At 41.3% G+C, this 17180-nt stretch overlaps 1 protein-coding gene across 1 annotated transcript; it reads right to left on the bottom strand.

The window, feature by feature from the left end:
• Positions 1-7079: 7079 nt before the first annotated feature.
• On the bottom strand, positions 7080-15714 carry LOC308294421 (uncharacterized protein; the record flags this gene model as incomplete). Its single annotated transcript, XM_080737154.1, has 5 exons — positions 7080-7205; positions 7352-7460; positions 9349-9493; positions 11604-11666; positions 15660-15714. 5 exons carry the CDS (start codon positions 15712-15714, stop codon positions 7080-7082), a joined length of 498 nt encoding a protein of 165 aa, XP_080593280.1.
• Between the last annotated feature and the right edge of the window lie 1466 nt (positions 15715-17180).

Here is a 17180-nt window from a genome sequence, read left to right as displayed (position 1 = left end):
CCCCCCCATCTTCCCTCTTTCTTTCTTCACCTGCCGTTATCCATCCCTCCCTCCCTCTATCTCTGCTTTGTTTGATGTGGACCCCTAAGTTAATACTGTTTAATATGGAATGGATATATCCTCACCCTGTATTATGTCTTTAGTGTGGATGATACCATCGTATTTGCCACGTTTTCTGTGTGCGTGCGTGCGTGCGCGCATGGTGCATGTGTGGCACTGTATGTGTGCTGTCAACCTTCCCCATCTGCCTCTACGACTGCCTGACCCCCCCCCCCCCCCTCTCTCTCTCTCTCTCACACACACACACACACACACACACACACACACACACACACACACACACACACACACACACACTTTAGTTTCACTTTAGAATAAAATAAACACATATAGCGTAAAAAAAACTAGTATGGGCTGAAAAGCTTATTCTTTGGCAGATTTGTTAGGTTTCCTATTGTTTTTTTTTGTTTGTTTTTTTAGAGGTGTTGTAAGTTGTTTAATGGTGGGAACGGTAATTATAGTGGTGCTACTTGCTTGGTATCACACTGCCATTTTAACCATTTGGAGAGGAGAGGAGAATACTTGCTGACAGCAGCCAGATAGGGGAAAGCTGCTGAGCTGTTCCACCTAGAGAGAACACACACACACACACACACACACACACACACACACACACACACACACACACACACACACACACACACACACACACACACACACACACACACACACACACACACACACACACACACACACACAGGGACTAATGGAACAGCTGTAGGCCCACTGACCCACAGAGTAGCCCGGAGAGGAAGAGGGGAGATGAAGAAAGGAAGGTGGAAGGGAACAGATGAGGAGGGAGGTGAGCAGGGGTGTCGCACCAAATTCTGGGCCCCCCTGGGTGATTTAACTATTGAAAAACAGCAGATATACAAGCTCACAGCGTGGCACCGAGCGCGCTACGAGCTTGTAGATCTGCTATTTTTGAAAAATCGTGAACATTTTTGTCTTTGAATCTTTCAAATTCTTCTAATGTTTTTTGAAAAAACTATGTTTTTTAGTTACACATGTTTGCTTTAAAAATACATATATTCAAAGATTTGCACCCATTTTCACGACTTTTCAAAAATAGCAGATCTACAAGCTCGCAGCGTGGCTTGTATATCTGCTATTTTTCATTAGCTAAACAATTAAGGCCCCTCCACCTTGGGCCCTATAACTCAGTCCCACTCCCCTCCCCCCCTTGTGACGCCCCTGGAGGTGAGGAAGGGGATATACAGTACAGGTAAAAGGGAGTTGTAGAATGTGGTTGTATCTCGGGTTGTGTTTGATGGACCCCAGCATGACTTTTTTCAGTGAGTGACACTATTGTATGATGGTGTGTATCCTTCCGGTAGGGTCATTCGCAGTTGCAGACTAGTCCATCCATATAGTCTATAACTCAATATGTTTAGCAGGTTGCCGTTCTAGACTGGGTCAAGACCGGATACTGAAACTGGAGAGTATATGTGCATGTATGTCTGTGTGCAAATTACCGTAAATAGTAGGTGGGCAAAAGCATTTCACAACGTTTTCATTATCCATACGATATATTGATTTGATGGTCATTCATGTGCTGAGATAAGTTCCTATACCCCAAAACCCATTTAAATCCCCTGTCCAATAATGCACGGGAGACAATTTCAGAATTGTCATTATATTTAAATTCACAGAAATCAGTTTCAAATAGAGCATATGTGAGTGTTGGCGAGTGCCTATGTGTGTTTCCAACAGTAAATTGCTCACTTCATTAAGGCAAGCTTCCTTTCACTCATTTAATTACCAGAGAAAAGGTTAGCGCCACAACGCAATTTACCAAATGTGATTTCTTAGCAGCTATTAACTGTGTGTGTGTGTGTGTGTGTGTGTGTGTGTGTGTGTGTGTGTGTGTGTGTGTGTGTGTGTGTGTGTGTGTCTGTGTGTGTGTGTGTGTGTGTGTGGCATGCGTGTGTGTGTGTGTGTGGCGTGCGTGCGTGCGTGCATGCGTGCATGCGTGAGCATGAGCGCACACGTGTCTGTGTGCGTGGGCCTTTATGTCTGCACGTGCATGGAGGCTTGAGGTATATGTGTCTAACTTTAGTGTGTATGTGTGTGCACTGTGTAGTCCATACAGTATATGCTGGATGTGTACTGTATACCGTATATATGTGAATTCTCTGTTATCAAGTGCCTTGACTGTCATTTATTGTTTTAGAGGATTTTCAATAAGTAATGACGGCGGGTGAGGTCTGGATTGTGTTTGCTACACTACAGTATGTGGGTAGTCATGGCGTGTGTGTGCGTGTGTGTGTGCGTGTGTGCGTGCGTGCGTGTGCGTGTGCGTGTGCGTGTGCGTGTGCGTGTGTGTGTGTGTGTGTGTGTGTGTGTGTGTGTGTGTGTGTGTGTGTGTGTGTGTGTGCGCAGGGGGCATAATGTAGGGTATCAAACATATGACAAAATGAGATGGTGGTGGGGTGTTAGACGTGCTCTGCTGGGTGGGCAGGGCAGGGGTCTTGGTTAGCGCTTGACTGCTCACCCATTATGATGTTGTACGGGGGTGGGGTCTGTCGTGGGCAGTAGTCTGTGTCTGATTGGCAATTCTTTATTGGATTTCAGATGTGTGTTGGGAGGTATAGAGGTATCTCTCTAATTTCTGAAGTGTAACATTGTAATTGCAAATACAATGGGCTCATCTTTGATACAGATGGGGGGGTAACACAGTCCGTCTTGTTATTGGCGTATTACATACCATGATCATGGGACAAAATGTGCATTATGTCAAGACTACCTGAGAGGGAAGTGAAGGGGTGTGGAGGTTGCTTTAGAAAAATGTCCTTTAACCACATGGACTCTATTGCATTCTGGGCACATCTTAATAGGTGAACACTTGGCAAAAATAGCAGATCTACAAGCTCACATAAGCTTGTAGATGACTATTTTCTTCTAAGAGATTTTGTGAGGGAAAACAGAGTATATAGAGTTTAAGTGTTTTAAAGATTCATGATAACCTGGTAACATTTTAATCATTAGCACTTTATGAAAACAATGTTGTTGGTTTTAAATTCCCGACAAATGTTACTTTCAGGGTGGCATGAATATCACAACAAGGAATCACAGCACAAGACAAAATTATACAGTATAATGCAATCACCTATATTGGATTTCTTCAATAACAGACACGTTGGTGAAAATCAGAGAGTCAGCTAAACATGTCAGCAACTTAATGGATACTATTTTGTATGATATACTGGGTTTTATGGTTCATCTTTACAATCTTAACCCAGGGGTTTATGCCTGTTATGATGTATTGCTGTCAGGTGAAAACATTGAACCTCAGTTTTCTCAAGAACTGATAGAAGGCAGCCATAACATATTCTCATTGAATATTCAATGTGTTTCATGATGGCTTGTGACATTTTCTCAGCACAAAAGCCTTTCTTTCTTTCTTTCTTTCTTTCTTTCGCAAAACGTGAGGTTTTAAGATTTCATCAGACAGCAGACTGGGCATCATGGTTTATCAGAAAGCTATCAATTCTTTATTTATAAGAGATGTGAGGTTATGGGGACATTACTTTTATTAAACTTACTATTACGTTTTATGCTCTATGCCATATATCAAAATGTTTTTTTAATGTGCCAAGCTATATTTCATATTCAGGGTTTTGACCCATGGTGGGAAACATTCTGCTCTATTTAAATGCAGATTGCTCTCTGGAAGATGAGTCACATCAGGTCACACTGAGCAAGTTAGTAATTTGATTATTGGTCCTATTACTTCAGAAATGTAGGCTGGATTACCATGTAATCACCTAGTCAATTACTGAATTAATGTACAGTAAGTCATTTTATTTTCTGAGAGCTATTTCAAAATGCTGAGTTGTATGCACTCCTCAATAAAATGAATATCAATCAATCACTTAAAGTAATATTACTAAATTATGTATAATTTTACAACTAAAGTCTTTCATTTCAAAAAGACATATTTCAGAAATGTGTCTATTCTGATAAAAACGATTACATTATTATTTATTTATTATTAAAACAATGTTTTTTTAAACAGATTTTGTATCATAAATTGTATATTGAACACACACACACACACACACACACACACACACACACACACACACACACACACACACACACACACACACACATACTGTGTATGACTATTGCCCTTAATTGGCCTTTATGCACACACAGTGCATCTCTATAGTGTATAGCCAAACACACAGACACTTCACTGTATAACATGGTGTTCAGCCCGATTATCATTGACTGTCAGGTTATCATGGTGGTAAGCTGTTGTTGATGTCATCTCGTTTGGATGGCAGATAGTTGAACAGCAATACAATATAAATACAGACATTTCACCTCTCTTCTTCCCCTAGTAGTTTCTTTCCATCACATTTTTGACACGGCATAATTCACCTCAATGTCACCACAACCCTTCACAAATATCAGTTACCCTCACCAGTCACCACCACCAACCAACACCACCACTCTTCCATTTTCAGTAGATATATGAGTTACCTGCCCCCCCAGCCTCCACCTCTCATCTTCTGCCTTCACACTTTCAAAATGTGAGTTATCCCCCTTTTCCGCTCCTCCTCTCTCTACCTGTCACAGTCTGATGAGTGATCTCTCTCCTCTCTCTAATGACTATTATCTTTAATTCACAGTCTCAATTAACGACTTACTGCAGGTCAATGATTAACAATTACCTGATAGGCACCCTGAGACACTAACGAGGCGAGGCCAGTACACAGCACATTGCTGGGAATGCCAAGATGGATAATATTTAGTTTGGGACATTTATAGTGCACAGAAGTGAAACTCATTGTACATGGATGTGTACAAATTCTTGATGCTTCAGTTGGTTAATGGTAGGACGGTGCATGCATTATCTACTCATAGTGATTAAAATAATGAAATAAACCAAAAAATGTGCATAATTCACAATGATCTACACAGGCCATGGTTAGGAGATTCAGTAGTAATATTCTAATAAACAAGGTCACTGTGGCTTTTGTAGTGTAGTCACCCCTACAGTATGTCTGTGCTATCAATGCACATTAGGCAATATTCTGACCATAGAAATTGGCATGGAAATGTCTTTGCCTGATTATCAGTTATTATTATAATTTGGGGCACCGCAAATGCCCACTTCTGTCAGCAATCAGGCCGACCCAAGTTCCAGAGGTTTCTTGGATGCTTAATAATAAAATGGTGACTCTAAAAGGCAATACAGTTTACTCTATATACTCTATATGTTAACAGGTGATCAGGGAATCCTAGATTGTTTGCTCATAGGATATTATCCATATATTATCTTGCTTATTGTATTGATGTATTATCTTGCTTATTGTAAATCGCTCTGGATTAAGAGCGTCTGTTTAATGCCTAAATTGTAAATTGTAGGATCTTGTGTCGCAGACCTGTGGTTACTGATGCAGCACAGTTATGCGTGGTCATTTTCAGAAGGACTTATCCATTTAGGACTTTATGCAAAGACTCCTGTCTAACCGTCTTTGAGAGCAAGCATGTTCATCTGTCCAGCCCATGGACAATCTGTGGTGCACTACAAGATGCAGAACGACAAGGTTACCAGCCAGGTGTCGACTGCCTCTGCCTCTGCCTCTGATGAAGCAGTCAATGAGGAGATTGGGCAGAGGGTGTATTCTGTCTCCTCCCCATTCACAAGAGGTGCTGTACTTAATAAACAGAAACAAGGCCGAAGCGGAGAACCAGGGCACATATCTGCCCAGCCCGGGATTCATTGCCATTGAACTACAGGTGGACGACACACTCGACACAGTGAGGCAACTGCCATGATCCCATCTGTCCTCTCCCAGTGATCATTGATTCAGTTTGGTCGGCTATTGGCCAAGCTGACCAGCTCTCTGGACTGTGAACTGAATGTTACAATATGCCAGGCCCTTAAACTGCAACCTGTTACCTACAGGCTGTATATCCACTTGGTGCCTCGTTGTGTAACCATTTTCGCGACCGTAGGTCGCAGTTTACTATGAAACCTGGCAGATCCTGTCTGTCAGTGAGTCTGTGGGTCAGTGGGTAACGCCTCAATGTCTATAGCTGACCTGTTGTGACATCACATTGATGACTCAATGACCAAGACATGGAGATCCCTGATGTCATCAATATTAAGCCCATATTTGGCAATGCCCAACTATGGACGCTCATACAGTATATGGACGCTCTATATGGGCAAGACAGAATTAATTTGCAAATCAAGACTGCTGACTATCATCACCTGGATATCCATGAAGATCACAACATTGACCTCATCAAACCCTGGGTATTGTTTAGATATAAGAAAATATGCAATGTGTAGGAATGATGTCAGTTTGTAAGCATTCTGTCGACCCAGTACCTGTATAATATATGATAATGATTGTGTATATCGAAATGGTTCAACCCAATGATAACTTTATTGTTTTTGGATTCTGACCTCTTCACCTGGTATTTATTGACGTATCACTTGGACGTATCATTTTGGCTCCCTGATGACAATTATCAAAGAACAATTTGTATTCAGAAAGAGCCCATGTACAAGCTCTGAATGCATTTAGGGTTTTTTATGTATTATTTTAATAGTATTTTCACCCCACAGAGAAGATAAAACATCTGCACACTGCATGATTTAAAGCTCACCAAACCTATTTTATTAATGGCGCATACATTTCGACCTTATATAGGTCTTTAAACCAGCGTGCAGATGTTTTACCTTCTCCCTTATTCTTGCCTTGATCTCCAGCACCTACAGTAAATACAGATGTGCTCACAATCTCCTAACATAACACCATTGTGCGATGAAAATAGGGCATGTGGTTAACTGTCAGTAAACCATAAACCAGAGGTCCCACACCAACATCAGGGTTACATTTTATTTTGCCAATTTAATATCATCATACAAACTCGCAATGCATTTTTCATTTTCAAGACAGCAAAAATGATCCAGTGTGCAGACTTTATTGTTTTGGGATTCTGATACCGGTATTTTAGTGAGAGGACTTGCGTGCTTTAGTGTTTGTTAATGTTTATTGACACATCATTTCTTTAGCTGCGTGATGACAATTACGAAATAAAAGACTGTAGTCAGTGCCACCAGCCTTGATAAAATCTGAAACTGTCTTGCTCCCCTTGAACTCTTTGGTTTCAACAACCTACAAGAAGAAAAGGAAGATGTTTTCAGTGTCAGTGACATTCTGCATGACTACAACTGTTCAATGTAATTTCAACGCGAACCCCTCTTTGGTTTGCACTCAGTATTCTGTTGTTGTAAAAAATGTATGTAATGTCTGTCCCTTACCTCCCATTTAGAGCTCATATGGCGAGCATCCACCACCACTGTCTGAGAGCTCTTTCCATATCCATCCCCCTTGTGGACAAGCCACACAGAGCCATCAGCCAGTGTCACTCTAGGATACATAATACACATACAGCACACACACAACAATGTGAATATGAATGTCTAAAACCTGCACAAACTGTGAGTCAGTCCGTCAGTCAGTCCGTCTGTCTGTCACACCTCACACGTCACACTATTGCCCTGCTCATATCTCCGCAACCGTTGCCCCGATCCATGCCAAATTTTGCACACACGCTCCTTGGCTGCCAAACTACAACCTCCAAGGACCCCCGGAGCTCCAGGGACCCCCAGGTCCCTGGGGGACCCCCAGATGTAAAAAAAGACCAAATGTGCAAAAATGACCAAATGACCACTCCAACATGGCTGCTCACGGGGAATTCCCGGGGACCACCGACTCCTGGTGCTCCAGAACGGATGCCAAAGTGGTGGCGCCCCCAGTGGAGGACCCCCTCCACTGCAGCTCACATAAAATGCCGTAACTCGGGCTAGGAGCGTCCGGGAGAGCCGGGGCTGGTACCTATTCGTCCGCCAAGGCAACGCGGAGACCCCACCCCTCATTTCTCACATGGCCCTCTTCTAGCGCCACCATGAGGCCGATTCTTGCAAAACACATTTTTGGACACTGCTCCTACAGATTTTGCCCTAAAATCACGCACATCGGTACACAGTATGTCTACACATTGCCCACACAACTAGGAACCAATGGCAGTTACAGCCCTCTTTGTGTGTACATGTGACCTACGGTCGCTTATCTCCCGATTAGGGAGTCTTACTGGTAATAGTAATATGGGTCAATGGTGTGATGCTCATTTTGTTGTATCCATAATGGTTTAGTTACATTTAAAAGGGACAAAATGTGAAACTAAACATAGCTTACTAGTTACTTGCATACATTATTCTCTTTGAAACATTTTATTCAAATGTTTGGAAGTATAATGGCAAAATATCAATTTGCGTATTAAACCAAAAAAACTTGAATTCAAATGTGAAATTATCAATAACACACCCTGTCAACTTTTAAATTCTTTGAGTATAGTTGGTCATGATTTTACATTAGAACTATTTAATATGGAAAGAAATGACCACCACCAAAAGTAATTTGGCAGGGGCCATGTGACAGGAATGTATATCAACAACCCCTGCTGCATGCAGAGTATAAATGTATAATGTTTTTAATTTGACATTTTTAGGGTATGGTCTGGTACTATGATGATTATAGGTTTACAATGTCAAATGTTATGACCTCAGCAAAACATTGTTAATTTGTTTTTGCTTTAAAAAGTAGGCTATAGGTAAATGTGAGGCTGTGTCATCACCACTCATTGACAGCAGCACAGCCTGTCCATGTTTGGCAGCCTTTTTTGTGACTTATTGGGGCTGGAGGTTTTACTGTAAATACTAAATAGTAATAAAGAAATTGATGGCTTTTTGTGTCTAAAAAGACATATTTAGCCCCCACCCACTGACATTCAAATCAAAATCGCTAAAATGGCTTAAACGATAGGAAGCAGTAAATTAAAACATTTTAACACTCGTCTTTTCTTTTCTCTAATTACAATCTAAAATATGAAAAAATACATATAATTGCCTATGAATTTATATGTAGAGCGTCTATTTTTATTTATTGAAAACTAAATTAATTAAAGAAATCCCTCGCCATGCTGTCGCCAGTATTGGGGCCCTTGGGTTTATAAAACCCATCAACCCTATACAAATTACGCTACTCTGTGTGTGTGTGTGTGTGTGTGTGTGTGTGTGTGTGTGTGTGTGTGTGTGTGTGTGTGTGTGTGTGTGTGTGTGTGTGTGTGTGTGTGTGTGTGTGTGTGTGTGCTGTGTGTATATGTATTTTGACAAAAAAATAGCAGATCTACAAGCTCACAACACGTTGCGTCCCAAAATGTACACAAAATCAAAGGTACAGTTTGAAAGAGACTGACCTGACTCCAGAGTGGCTTATAGGTCCAAGCTGCCGGGACATCCCTTCCAAGGGTCGCTTCATTCTTTCTGCCTTGTGCACAGCAGAGTTTAACAGCTTCCTGAGGTCTGATTTGTTTAGATCATGCTTGTAGGTGCACTTACAACCTGCAGTTAGGTCAAAAGCAACAAAGAACATACATTTGGATAAATACAAGTTACAACTGTAACTAATACTGCAGACAGTCCTGTGCAATACTTTGATCACTTTGATCTGCTATGATCTACAGTAGTAGCTGTGTGTGTGTGTGTGTGTGTGTGTGTGTGTGTGTGTGTGTGTGTGTGTGTGTGTGTGTGTGTGTGTGTGTGTGTGTGTGTGTGTGTGTGTGTGTGTGTGTGTGTGTGTGTGTGTGTGTGTGTGTGTTCATCATAAAATATATTAAAAAGCAACAACTTACCACCACCAGATGACTCCACAGCAACCACCAGCACAGATAGGAAAGTTAAGATAAGCATTTTATTGGAGAACATGGCTAGTAATCCTGTTTTACTTGAGCACACTGCTTTTTAAACTCCTGAAATGTTAGGTTTCAGTTTCAGTTACAATGCCCCTCCTCATTTTCAATGTGCGTCAGTGTTTTTTTTTTTTTTTTTTCATCAGGGCAGTGATGGGCTGAACACTTTGGGACTGGGAGGGAAGAACTTTGTGGAACGGAATATCTCCCAGGCATGTCAGATGTAAAATCCTGTTTGATATTACATAACACTGTTATGCAGAAGAGTGACTAAAAGAGCCATACATGAACACCTCAACATATTGTCAGGGAGAGGAATCGAATCATCATCATCATTTCTAAATAATTGAAATGAATACAGTATCCAACACTGTATCCCGGAACATGTGTTATGTAAGTGAATGTGATAGGCTATTCAGTGTGTTACTGTATGACTAGGCGAGGTGTTAACAATAGGTCCACACCTCTGCCTCCGACTCTCTGCAGCCTCACCAGGATCCTGTTTGTCTCTAAGTAATATTAGGTATAGCCGGAGAGCCACAGGCCCAAAATTTGAGAGGACCTGTGATGTCATAACATACTTTTTATTTTTGTTTTTTCTATTAATTTGGTCAATAAGGTACACAGAATGAGAGGCCTGCTCTGCCGGAAAAAATGCGAAAAAAAAGTCCCATCAACGTCATACAGGACATTTGGTTACAATGGAATGGAACTAGATTTTATGAGCTGGGTGGGCTGTTGATAGATTAAACAAAAATGCCTTGAGTACACACATCTTAGTCTTGTTTAATGACTATATACTTTATTGTATTGTTGTGTTACTATAGACTCGATGTTAATGCATATTTTGTTTTATTTTGTCTATAGTTTCACGGTGCTAACAGTGCCTTTCATGGTGCTTCACCACAATAAAGCAGCATCTGTTTGGAACTCTACTGTCTCATCATTCTCGTCCACTACCAATCCGGGGGGCTGTTACAGGTAGTTTGTTTTCCTGGTCAGTAAACCATAAACTAGTGACTGAGGTCCCACACCAACATCAGGGTTATATTTTATTTTTCCAATTAACATACAAACTTACATTGATTGATTGATTGATTGATTGAAGAGTTTATTACCAGTTTGCAATAGAAAAGAGTACAATTTCATAACAGAACACATTGCATTTTTTGACAGTAAAGATTATGGAAATGTTATATGACTTTGGAGCATGATCCAGTGTGGAGACGGCACACTTTGCCTGACCTCTGTCCAGCACCATGGTATTTATCAGGGCACCATTCGGCGAGCTGCGCCATGACAATTATTAACAGGGCCGTCATAGTGAGTGCCACCAGCTTTGACAAAATCTGAAACTGTCTTGCTCCCCTTGACATCTATGGTTTTAGAATCGCTCTATAAGAAGAAAAGGAAGACGTTTTCAGTATCAGTGACAAATTGACAATGAATTTCAAAATAATTAGTCATCTACCATTCATTTCCAAGTAAAATCATACAAACAAAAATACATGTATTTATTTAATTATTACCCATAATATCATGTTGTCAACCAAAGCTTTAAAACGTTTGCATTTTTATTTTGTACTGGTTTGTACTGTAAATACTGCATGGCTACAACTGAAAAAGTACTGCATGGCTCCAACTGTTCAATGTTATTTCAACATGAATGCTTCTTTGGCTTCTGTTCTTGTAAAAAGTGCATCTAATTTCTTGTCCCTTACGTCCAGTTAGAGCTCATATGGCGAGCATCCACCACCACTTACCACCTCTCCCTCCATACTTGGGTCCCTTGTGGACAAGCCACTCTGTCTTATCCTCCAGCTTCACTAGCAAGTACACATAGTCACATACATACACAACAATGTGAATGTCTGTTATTTTCTTTTCATCATGGTGAAATTAATAATAGTAATAGTAATTATGGATCAATAACCTGACACTAATTTAGTTGTGTCCATACTCCATATGGTTTGGTTACATTTAAAACAAATGTTATACTTTTCTTTAGTCTAAAATGTCTAAAATGTTTTATTCAATACTATCCATACATGGAGACGACTGGATCATCACTTAGTTCTCCATATATGGAGCTGACCTCTGCGTCTGATTCCCAGAGGATGCCCTGTTAGGCCAACCATAATAATAGAATCCATTTTATGCCCATCAATATAAAGCCCATATCTGGGAATGCCCATATATGGACATATTGTGTCAGTCTAGTGTGGTTGACGCGACACAAGTCACACATACAGGTATGGAGATCCCTGTCCCGATGTCATCAATATTAAGTGTATAGCTGGGAATGCCCATATTTGGACGCTCCTTATGGCCAAGACAGAATTCATTTGCAAATCAAGACTGCTGACTATCATCACCTGGATCTCCATACATGGAGACGACTGGATCATCGCCTAGATCTCCATATATGGAGCATTACCTCTACGTCTGACCTCACGGACTCCATATATGGATATAGCTGACCTGTTCTGAAATCACAGTTATGACTCGACCAGCTCAGCAGAAGGGTATAAATGCCAAAGCAGCCATGTGCACGCGCCCATGTGCACGCACCCATGTGCGCAACCTAGCCCTTTAGGACGAGGTCGCTTCTCGCCCTTAGGGCGTCTTACTGGTTATATGGGATAAAAAAAGCAGATTCATATTAAATACCAGCCAATATGTTTGCATAAAATTAGAACTGAATATAGAAACAGTACTGGGGACATATGATTAAATGACAGGCAACAGCCGAGAGTCAGATTCAAACTCCTTATAGCCTGCTGATCCACAGCCCCCACCCTTGCCTGTGTAATTATTGTCCATTTAGTTGATTGTCTGTAATTACTGGTTAGCTGTCAGCATCAGAGAGTCCCTCTCAGCCCCTGTGACATGATGCTGCTCATCTACTCACATGCAGCGAGACACTGGCGTTGAAGAGGGAGGGAGGATGAGGAGCTAACAGGAGAGAGAGAGAGGGGTTGGGGGTGGAGGTGGGGGAGGGCTGGGCAAGAGGAGAGAGGACTGGAGAGGACAAGAAAGCGTAGGACAGGAGCGAGTGTTGACATGTGTTTCTGTCAAAGACAGAACCTTGCTATTCACAGGGTCAAGCGGCTGCTATTTTTCCTCTGTTCTCTCTTTCTTCAAGCTGCCCATCATGTCTTTCTTCCTTCCTTTTGTCAGAGCGAGGGAAGGAGAGAGCCTTTCAGCGAGTTAATTTCCCTATCATTTAAAGTGATGAACCTAAACCTTTTTGACAAGTGCAGTAATTGCAGGGCTTCTGATCATGTTCTGAGATAAGAGTCATGTGCGTAATCTTTTTATTTTTCATGTGATCTTCCTCCACTTTTTTTTCCACAATATCACTGGTAAAAGAAAGTCCCTATCAAATCTTCCATATAGTAGGGCAGGAGAGAGGGGTCTACCAGCACCCCAATGACATGTTTTCGAAACCTGTTTTTTTTGGACCGTTATGATGTCTAGTTATGATTTCTGCTTGTTGCCGTCGCCAACTAATACCCCATGGGGTTCATTTTTAACCTTTTCTCACAACTATTCCCAATCTGAACCATACAATGGTCATAACAGAAAATGCCATAACGCTTGATGTAAACAACCTACAGGGACAAATGAACACACTTTTCTATATGATTTTGACCCAGGGAATTCATTAAAGTGGTTATTTTTTACATTTAAGCACATCTTGACCCTATTTCAGGACAGAAACGGCGAAGAATAACCCAAAAATGTTCAAAACACGTCTATACTTCTCTTTGTACGGATGAATTAAGGTGTATTCTTTTGATACCACAGGTTTTTTAGGACCCTTATGATGTCTAGTTATGATTTCTGCTTGTTGCCGTGGTCAACTAATGTCCCATGGGGTTAATTTTTAACCTTTTCTCACATATCCCCAATTAGTGTGGGGATTTAGGGGAGCAAATGCTAAATTCGTGCAATTTTGACTTAAAGCGCGAAATTTTGCACAGATGTAGCCCAGGGCTTGGTCTAATGATTTAGCTAGGGCGCCCGAGTCTGCGACCTTCGGGGTCTCCACAGCGGTCAAATCAAGTTGGGCTTCCATTGACTTTCTATACAGGAGGAAAATACCCAGAAAAAGATTTTTTTTCTGGGTATTTAAGGAGGATCTGAGGGGTCTAACTAGGGGTTTGTCATGATGCTGAATCCATTGCAGGCATTTGTTTTGCACAAAAAACATTCAGTGGGCTAGAAATGGCCTTAGAAAACAATACACGTATGGGTGAGTATTCATGTTAGTCGGAGGCCTTAGGGTTTTTTTTTCTCGTGCTAATCAGTCTAAAAGTTCAAGATTTTGCACAGATGTAGCTCAGGGCATGCTCTAATGATTTAACTAGGGCGCCCGAGTCTGCGACATTCGGGGTTGCCACAGCGGCCAAATCAAGTTGGGCTCCCATCGACTTTAGTGATGAAAAGTGATGAGTCATCACTTTTCAGAGTTGTGTGGGTGCTGTGGCGACCCCGAAGGTCGCAGACTCGGGCGCCCTAGCTAAATCATTAGAACATGCCCTGAGCTACATCTGTGCAAAATTTTGAACTTTTAGACTGATTAGCACAAGAAAAAAAAACCCTAAGGCCTCCGACTAACATGAATACTCACCCATACGTGTATTGTTTTCTGAGGCCATTTCTAGCCCACAGAATGTTTTTTGTGCAAAACAAATGCCTGCAATGGATTCAGCATCATGACAAACCCCTAGTTAGACCCCTCAGATCCTCCTTAAATACCCAGAAAAAAAATATTTTTCTGGGTATTTTCCTCCTGTATAGAAAGTCAATGGAAGCCCAACTTGATTTGACCGCTGTGGCGACCCCGAAGGTCGCAGACTCGGGCGCCCTAGCTAAATCATTAGAGCAAGCCCTGGGCTACATCTGTGCAAAATTTCGCGCTTTAAGTCAAAATTGCACGAAATTAGCATTTGCTCCCCTAAATCCCCACACTAATTGGGGATATGTGAGAAAAGGTTAAAAATGAACCCCATGGGACATTAGTTGACCACGGCAACAAGCAGAAATCATAACTAGACATCATAAGGGTCCTAAAAAGCCTGTGGTATCAAAAGAATACACCTTAATTTATCTGTACAAAGAGAAGTATAGACGTGTTTTGAACATTTTTGGGTTATTTTTCACCGTTTCTGTCCTGAAATAGGGTCAAGATGTGCATATATGTTAAAAATAACCACTTTAATGAATTCCCTGGATCAAAATCATATAGAAAAGTGTGTTCATTTGTCCCTGTAGGTTGTTTACATCAAGCGTTATGGCATTTTCTGTTATGACCATTGTATGGTTCAGATCGGGAATAGTTGTGAGAAAAGGTTAAAAATGAACCCCATGGGGTATTAGTTGGCGACGGCAACAAGCAGAAATCATAACTAGACATCATAACGGTCCAAAAAAAACAGGTTTCGAAAACATGTCATTGGGGTGCTGGTAGACCCCTCTCTCCTGCCCTACTAATAGGTTTTATATATTTTGAATTAAATGGCTTTTATGTAACTTCAACAACGCTGAAAACATATTCTAATACCATTTTTAGGTGTATCTTAATTCTAATCACATACTTAATGTCGAAAATGATTTAACTTAAAGGCAGAAGAGTGCATAATATGTACTAGGCTATATATATTACAAGGAATAATTGTTTTTATTATTGTTTTATATGATAATTATTATACTAAAAACATAGGACAATTTAATAAATATCACTCCTTTCTGCCTGCATTTCCTTTTCCTTTTTACTGTCCTAAAGCATAGAACACTATCTTTAAAGAAATGACTTCCAGGGCCAGCCATGTTGTACCAGTGCTGCTGCTGCTGCTGCTGCTGCCACATGTCAATTTCACAAATGTATAATTAATAGATAGATATGTATAATATGTTGTAATGAAGATGAACTGGTTTGAGAACAGATATATAGGAATGTGGGGAAATGTAGCACCTTTGCCAAAGAAAGATTTGTGCCCCCAACTTTTACACGTTGGACCTTGAAGGATTTGTCAGAACTGACTTCCTTCCCGAATTTCCCACATTTCATGTTGCGCAAACGTCTTCCCTCCGATCCAATTACCAAACCCTAGGGTCATTAGAGGTGTGTGGGGGAGGAGCTAAACTAATGTCTCTGTAAATCACACCAAAAAAAGCCACACACTCACCGAGCAGACAGTTAATACCATAAATTATGTTTTAATTTGAATATTAATATTTAAATGTCAGGCATGTTTTTCTGTAATGGGGATCACAGGATAATCTCCTTGATGGGGCTTTTGAACTAAAGAGCATTGGAGAGAGAGAGGGAGGGATGGAGAGGGACGATAAAGAGAGAGTGGGAGGAAGGGAGCATTAGAAGAGAACTGAGGGAAGGATAGAGGGATGGGTGAGGAGGGATGGATGAGGAGGGAGGAAGAGATCGAGGGATCGGGGTGACGCCCAGGGAGAGAAGGATTGTTGGGGAGAGAGGGAGAGAGGGGGGAGAGAGGGATAGATGAGGAGGGAGGGTGAGAGGGATGTCCCACGCAGGGGTGTCACAAGGGGTGGAAAAGTGGGACTGAGTTACTGGGGCCCAAGGTGGAGGGGCCCTAATTGTTTTATACTTTAGCTATTGAAAAATAGCGCAGCGCTGCGAGCTTGTAGATCTGCTATTTTTTGAAAAGTTGTGAAAATGTGTGCAAATCTTTGAATATATGTATTTTTTAAGCAAACATTTGTAACTAAAATGTTGCTGCTGGGGGGTCCCTGGAACTACATATTTTGAGATGGGGGTCCGTGGCCAAATACATATCATTTTGGGGGTCCTTCACGTGAAAAGGTTCAAGCACCACTGACATAGAAACAGAGGTTTTTCGAAAAACCTTATAAGGATTTGAAATATTCAAAGACTTGCACAAATGTTCACGATTTTTCACGCTGTGAGCTTGTATATCTGCTATTTTTAAATAGTTAAAGCACAAAATAATTGTGCGGGTGAATCCTTGTACCCAGGGCCCAGAATTTGGTGCGACACCCCTGCCCAGGGAGAGAAGGATTGGTGGGTAGAGAAGGAGAGAGAGGGGGGAGAGAGGGATAGATGAGGAGGGAGGGTGGGAGGGATGTCCCACGCTCAAAGCATCTTTCTCTCTTACCCTCTGCCCTCTCTCTAACCCGCAGCCTGACTGCCTTTTGTCAAGCCTGTTGTGATGATCAGACATATAAGGATGAATGGACTGAGAGCTATCACACTATTACAGACATACCTCTATGTAAAGACCAATAGAAGGGACAGATGGATGGACAGAGAGAGAGAGGGGGAATCAGAGAAAGAT

Source organism: Nannobrachium achirus, assembly GCF_963921795.1.
Source record: "Nannobrachium achirus genome assembly, chromosome: 11".
NCBI classification, from domain to species: domain Eukaryota; kingdom Metazoa; phylum Chordata; class Actinopteri; order Myctophiformes; family Myctophidae; genus Nannobrachium; species Nannobrachium achirus.
The sequence above is the reverse complement of the archived record's forward strand: the minus strand, read 5'-3'. Positions and strand labels throughout refer to the sequence as shown.